The sequence below is a fragment of the Microtus ochrogaster genome, chromosome 18, assembly GCF_000317375.1.
Source record: "Microtus ochrogaster isolate Prairie Vole_2 chromosome 18, MicOch1.0, whole genome shotgun sequence".
Taxonomy (NCBI): domain Eukaryota; kingdom Metazoa; phylum Chordata; class Mammalia; order Rodentia; family Cricetidae; genus Microtus; species Microtus ochrogaster.
Window position 1 is genome coordinate 11667254 of NC_022020.1, and position 6867 is coordinate 11674120.

The window sequence follows — 6867 nt, forward strand, 5'->3', positions numbered from 1 at the left end:
ATTAGCCTTGACCTCTAAGAGATCTCTTTACCTAGTGCTGAATGGGGTTAAAGCTGTGTGCCATCCTGCCTGACACTAAACTTGATCTTAAATGAAATATTTAGTTACCTATTTTCATCTTTTTTTTCTTCTATTGACAGTGTCTCAAACTTTGTATTCTGTTTTAAATTAAAAGATATATTTTAACCAATAATTTACAGATTAAATTCTATCGCATGAGACATCATTACAAATCTTGTAAGAAGTATCAGGATGAATATGGTGCTTCTTCTGTCATTCCAAACTTTAAGATTTCTCAAGATCCAGTAAGGAGCAGGTAAGCAGCATTTATTTTAAAAGCAAAATTTTAATAATTGAAATGGAAATTGCTATGGGAATTTTGGTTTGTATATGTTTAACAAATTACACTAGGTTTGATAGTTGTATCGCTGATACCAACTTTATGATACCTAAACTTATACCTAAGTTTATGTTACTTAAAATCATTCTGGCAGTCTTTCTTTGAATAAAAACTGTATCTTGGAGTTGAAGACTCAACTGATTTTTATGTGAAACAATTTGAAAATTTGGCAAAATCACTTTCAATAATGTATTTAAATAGTAGTGTGGTTTTGTTTTGATTTTTTTTTCTTCCTTCATTGCCCTCTAAGGAATAGGTTTAGCATTTGAAGTTTTTATTCTGATAGTGCTTCTACTTTTTTAAAAAAAACTATTATTTTGAGACTGTATATAATGTATCCACAGCTGGTTTTAGTACTTTGCCTGTGATGGCTTTGAACTCCTTCTGATTCTCTTGGGCACTGGGCTTACAAATGCACAGTTCCAAACCTGGTACCACATGTAGTTTTTTTTTTTTTTTAAAAAAAAAGGGCCGGGCGATGGTGGCGCACGCCTTTAATCCCAGCACTCGGGAGGCAGAGGCAGGCGGATCTCTGTGAGTTCGAGACCAGCCTGGTCTACAAGAGCTAGTTCCAGGATAGGCTCCAAAACCACAGAGAAACCCTGTCTCGAAAAACCAACTTTGGGAGTCAGAGGACAACTTGGAGGACTCAGTTTTTCCTCCTAGGTCCTGGTGATTGAATTTGGGTCCAGGCCTACCTGCCTGCCTTAATTTATTTATTTTTAAGTGGGGTGAGAGAGTATGGAGTACTGGGCTGGGTGTAAACAAATGTCTAAGCAGATTCTAAGCTGATGTTTAACTAACTAGATGTTAAACTTTGACTAAGCCATTCTCCCTCAACCAGCTGATCTTAATATAATAAATACTTTTTGATATTTGGTAAATATTTAGGTAGTGTTTTATTTACTAGAGATTGATTTAGAGCTATCAGAAGATTCTAGAATACAATAAATAGTCCTGAAATTTTCAGTAAAAGGAACATATTGTCTAGGTTTGTTGTTACTTGTGTATATTTCTCCACTTTTTTCACAGTTCTTTCACCATTCTAGTTTTTTTCTGGATAAATTCTCTCCATTAATGTATAATGTAGAGTAATTTTTAATGTTACAATATTTCTTATATTATAACATAATTTTTACTATTGTAATATATACATATACGCACATATACACATATATGTAGATGTATAAATAAATGGCTGCTTTGGAACTTGTAGACCAGGCTGACCTTAGCTAGCATCAGTGACTCAGAGATTAACCTGCTTCTGTTGGGATTAAAGGCTTGCACCCCCGCTTCTAGTGGTCATCAGGCTTAATAGCAAGTACCTGCCAAGCATATGTCTCCCCAGCCCTTCTATGAGTATTCTTTAACTAATTTTTAATAAAGGTATTTTTGATAATTTTTTTTGTTAAAGTAAATAATAGTAATAATTTGTATACCTAGTTAGCCGCTAACCAGGTCAATAAATAGAGCGATTATCAGAACAGTTTCCTGTGAGCTGTATCTATTTAAGCTCCATATTCCTATAACTACAGTTCTTCCATTTGGATGGTAAACCTCGTTTTTCTTCATATTTCATCATTTCCACATGTATCCCTAAATGTTTTGTTTCATTTAGAAAATTAATGACAAGCTTGTGTTCAAAAGTGTGAAGAAATGCAGTTTTTTTTTTTTTTTTGCAGGGTGAGGTTGAATGTTTATTCAGGGAGTTATGGAGGAGGAAGGGTGAAGGGGGAACAGAGAGAGAGAAGAGGAGAAAGAGACAGAGAAGGGGGGAAGCAGAGAAGTGGGGAGAGAGGCAGAAGCGAAGCTGCCTCTACGAGAGGAAGATGGAAAAGCCGAAATGCAGTTTCTTTAGTCTTATAATAGTTTGTGGAAATCAGTGTGCTTAGTCAAATAAATAAAATTTTAATTTTAGTGCTTGGTCCATGTTGCTACTATTCATATTTTAGCCATCTTTAAGCACTCTGGTTATCTATATAGTTATCCCACTGCTTTTGAATGTTTTTCTGAGTACTTAGTTGAAACTTCTGGTAAGTTCTTTAGGCTGCTTTCACTGCTCTGCAGACCTTAACCCAGGTTACCTTACTTGGTTTACTGTCAGTAGAGAAAATTGTCATTTTTCATTTAGTGACTTTTTAAAACCAAATTCCTGTGGATTCTTTCATCACTGTGTTTCGTTTACTGTACTTCTGCTGTATTATAAACACACATTTATTTGTTTTTGTCTTATTATTTTTGTTATTATTGGTTTTTTGAGACAGAGTTTCTGTGTAACCCTGGCTGCCTTGGACCTTGCTTTGTAGACCAGGCTGACCTCAGACTCAGAGATCTGCCTGTCTCTGTCTCCCAAGTGCTGTGACTGAAGGTGTGTGCACTTGCTGTTAATTCTTCTAAATATGGGGTAATGTTATCTTTTTTTTTTCAACACGATTCTGAATTGTCAGCAAAGTTCCTAGTGTCCTACTTATACAGTCACTGCTTATTGGGCTGCTTTGTTTTTTTTTGAGATTTGGTTTCACTATGTAGCCCTGCTGGTGTAGACCTTGATATATAGACTATCCTGACCTTAAACTTTGATGCCTCTGTTGCCTGACACAGGTATACACCACTGTACTCTGCATTGCTTGTTAAATGACAGTTCCCTGCCGTATTCCTAGGAAACAGACCTTGCTCATTTGGGTTCTTTAGGTTCATTTGGTCAGACAATGTCTAGTCTTAATAACAATATTCCTTATCTGTTTTGTTTCTTCCCTGTTGTTACTTCTGTAACTCAATCCCTCTTAATTTTCTGAATAGTATTAGTGTTCAGTCGATAGTTCTCTAATCTGCCTGATTGGGCATTCCAATCTGTTCAATTATGTATAGACCTGTGTTTGTACATGTGAGTGCAGGTGCCTGCAGAGGCCAGAAGAGGGTGTTGTATCCCCCAGAATTGGAGTTACAGATGGTTGTAGCCAATTGTCAGCATGTTGTCAGGTCCTCTGCAAGTACATGTTTTGATTTTTTTTTGTTTTTGTTTTTTAGCAACATCTCTACAACCCTGGCAATATATTTTCTTTGGTGTTTAGGAAAAAGGATATCATCTCCAAACTCTGATAACTGGCAGATAGCACAAAGTCTTATTCCAGACTCCTTTTTTATTTGACCTTTTTTTTTTAACCTTTGTCTTTGCTGTGTAATTCTACATATCATTGTATATACTTTAAACCATGTTTAACATATCCGTGCTACCTTGTGTGTATTATGTATACATGTTAATGTATATGCATATGTGTTCATGTGGTGGGGGACAAAAGACAGTGTCATATCTTCAGTTGCTCTCCACCTTTGTGTTTGAGATAGTCTTTTCACTGAACCTGGAGATCACTGATAGGCTAGGGATCTGTTTCTCTCTGCCTCCCCAGCACTGGCTTACAGGAGTGCTTTATTGTGCTTGTCTTTTTTCATGGCTGCAGTGTTCCTGTCATCAAATAGGTTCAGAGGTAAGCTCAAATGCCATGCTTGTGCAATAAGCACTTTAACCACTGGGACATCTCCCCAGATGGATACTTACTATTTTGGAAGACATTTAATTCAGTTAACAGTGAAAGCTGGGCAGTGGTGGTGCACACACCTTTAATCCTAGCACTCAGGAGGCAGAGGCAGGCGAATCTCTGTGAGTTTGAGGCCAGGCTGGTCTACAAGAGCTAGTTCCAGGACAGGCTCCAGAGCTACAGAGAAACCCTGTCTCAAAAAACCAACCAAACAACAAAAAAAACAAAACAAAACAAAAACAAAACAGTGAAGCCTTAACTGGATATGATGGCATTTCAAAAGACTAAATCAAAAGAATTATCATGATTTCAAAGTTCGTCAAAGCTACATGATGAGTCCAAGGCCAATCTGGAATATGTAGGGAAATCTTGCTTTTAACAAAAAATAAAAGGATGAGTACAATAAAATGAAAACTATAGAGATAGGCCTGGTGGCACAGGGCTGTAATCCTAGTTACTCAGGAGAAGTACAAATTCAAGGCCTATCTGAGCTTTTATAGCCAGAAGAGAGCTTTAGCAGGACCTTTGATCCAAGAAAGCAAGGGAGGTGCTGTGAGGTAGGGCTGGGCTATCGTTTAATGTCTAGATTAGAGATCCTGTACTGCAGATGAGCAAATGGATGAATGAATAAGTGAACATGCATATGCATGTGTACACACTAGATTTGAGAGTGCCCTGACTCAGATTCTAGCTCTGTTCTTTCATAATTGTTGGACATTGTCAAGAAACTGCCTTGGTTTTCTCACCTCTTTAGAAGTGGGGTTGACACATGGTGGCTCACAACCATCTGTAATGAGGTCTGGCGCCCTCTTCTGGCCTGTAGGCATACAGACAGAACATTGTATACTAAATAAATAAATAAATATCTAAAAAAAAAAGAAGTGGGGTTGAAGGTTAATGTAGTATAGGTGAGACTAAGTTGTATGTCTTGCACCTCCATCCTTTACAAGTGTATTGTTTTTCCTTAGCACTGTAATCTACACTTTATCAGCTCACCTGGTATTTGTTTATGTTTTTTGAAACAGGGTTTCTCTGTGTAGTCCTGGCTGTCCTGAAACTTAATGACCAGGCTGGCCTCCAACTCACAGATCCACCTGCCTCTGCTTCCCGCGTGCTGGGACTAAAGGAGTACATCAGCATGACTGGCAAAATTTTAATGATTTAATTTGTATTTTATGTGATTGGTGGTTTGTCTGCACGTGTGTCTGTGTGAGATGTTAGATCCCTTGGACCTGGAGTTATAGGCAGGTGTGAGCTGCTATGTGGGTGCTGGGAATTGAATCCAGGTCCTCTAGAAGAGGAGTCAGTGCTCTTAACCACTTCAGCTGGTAGACTTTTTATTCTTTTTAGTGTGTGTGTGTGTGTGTGTGTGTGTGTGTGTGTGTATGTGTATGTGTTGGAGATAAGAGGACAGCTCTCAGAATATGGTTCTCTGTTGCCATCTTGTGGGATCTGAAGATCAAACTGTTTTCAGGCCTGTGTAGAAAGCTTCTATAACCCTTGAGTCATTTTATTGGCTTTTTTTTTTTAATTTAAACTGTTAGCTCCCCTGTGAAATCTTTCCTAACCTTTATAATTTCTTGTTAGTAAAACTGTAGTTCATATTCCAACTAAATTTTTTTTTTTTTTTTTTTGGTTTTTCGAGACAGGGTTTCTCTGTGGCTTTGGAGCCTGTCCTGGAACTAGCTCTGTAGACCAGGCTGGTCTCGAACTCACAGAGATCCGCCTGCCTCTGCCTCCCGAGTGCTGGGATTAAAGGCGTGAGCCACCACCGCCCGGCTTAGTATTAAATTTTTTTTTTTTTTTTTTGGTTTTTCGAGACAGGGTTTCTCTGTGGCTTTGGAGCCTGTCCTGGAACTAGCTCTTGTAGACCAGGCTGGTCTCGAACTCACAGAGATCCGCCTGCCTCTGCCTCCCGAGTGCTGGGATTAAAGGCGTGAGCCACCACCGCCCGGCTTAGTATTGTTTTTATATCCTATGCAGTGTGGTAATTGCCATAGAAGGCATCATGAATTTTCAGTATGGACATGGGCAGAGTTGTGGCTTTTGTTGTTGGGTTCGTTTGTTTTGTGGTACGTAGGCATCAGACACAAGGATTTAGTGCTTTACATATTGTAGATAAGCACTATACCACAAGCTGTATCATTAGATCTTAGTTTTTCTGAGATAGAATCTTGCTGTGTGACTGACTACTAAGTAGTTTTGAATAGGCTTTGAACTGATGAGCTGGCTTCTGAATTGTAGGATTATAGGTGTTGTGATACCTGCCAAAAGAAATGTTTTCCCTTGTGAGGAGGGGCACTTCTTGCACTTCCAGATGTATTTTGATTCCTAGCACCCACATCAGGTGACTTACAATTATCTAATTCCAAATCTAGAGGGAGCTGATGTCTCTGGCCTCTGAGGTTACCTGTATTCTCAGGTATACAGACACACTCATAGAATAAAAAAGAAAAATAAAGGTGTTTCCCCATGGTAGACTAGTGAGCTGGAAAAGAAGCTCCAAAGCCAGCAAGTTCTTGTTTTTATAATATTAACAACATTGAGGAAGTTCTGTGGCATGTTAGTTACAGTACCTATATGAAAAACACCTTCTAGTATTCCATATGACACTTAACTTTTCTTTTTTTGTTTTTTTTTTTCTTTTTTTTGGTTTTTCGAGACAGGGTTTCTCTGGCTTTGGAGCCTGTCCTGGAAGTAGCTCTTGTAGACCAGGCTGGTCTCGAACTCACAGAGATCCACCTGCCTCTGCTTCCCGAGTGCTGGGATTAAAGGCGTGCGCCACCACCGCCCGGCGACACTTAACTTTTCTAACATAGGGTATAAGCAAATAGGTGAGGATGGTCAGTGTAGTAGAGAAGTGTGCTAATGATGCCTAGTTTCTCTTTTAGAAATAAATTACAATCTTTACAAAAGTTCAAATATTTTTTT

General features: G+C 38.5%; 1 protein-coding gene across 2 annotated transcripts in view; it reads left to right on the forward strand.

The window, feature by feature from the left end:
* The window catches only part of Rnf138 (ring finger protein 138), a 24615-nt gene that overhangs the window by 7932 nt on the left and 9816 nt on the right, over positions 1-6867 (forward strand). For both annotated transcript variants that reach the window (XM_005355811.2, XM_005355810.2), the window contains exon 3: positions 201-316. In XM_005355811.2, coding sequence (XP_005355868.1) covers positions 201-316 — 116 coding nt within the window. The remainder of the gene's footprint in view (positions 1-200; positions 317-6867) is intronic.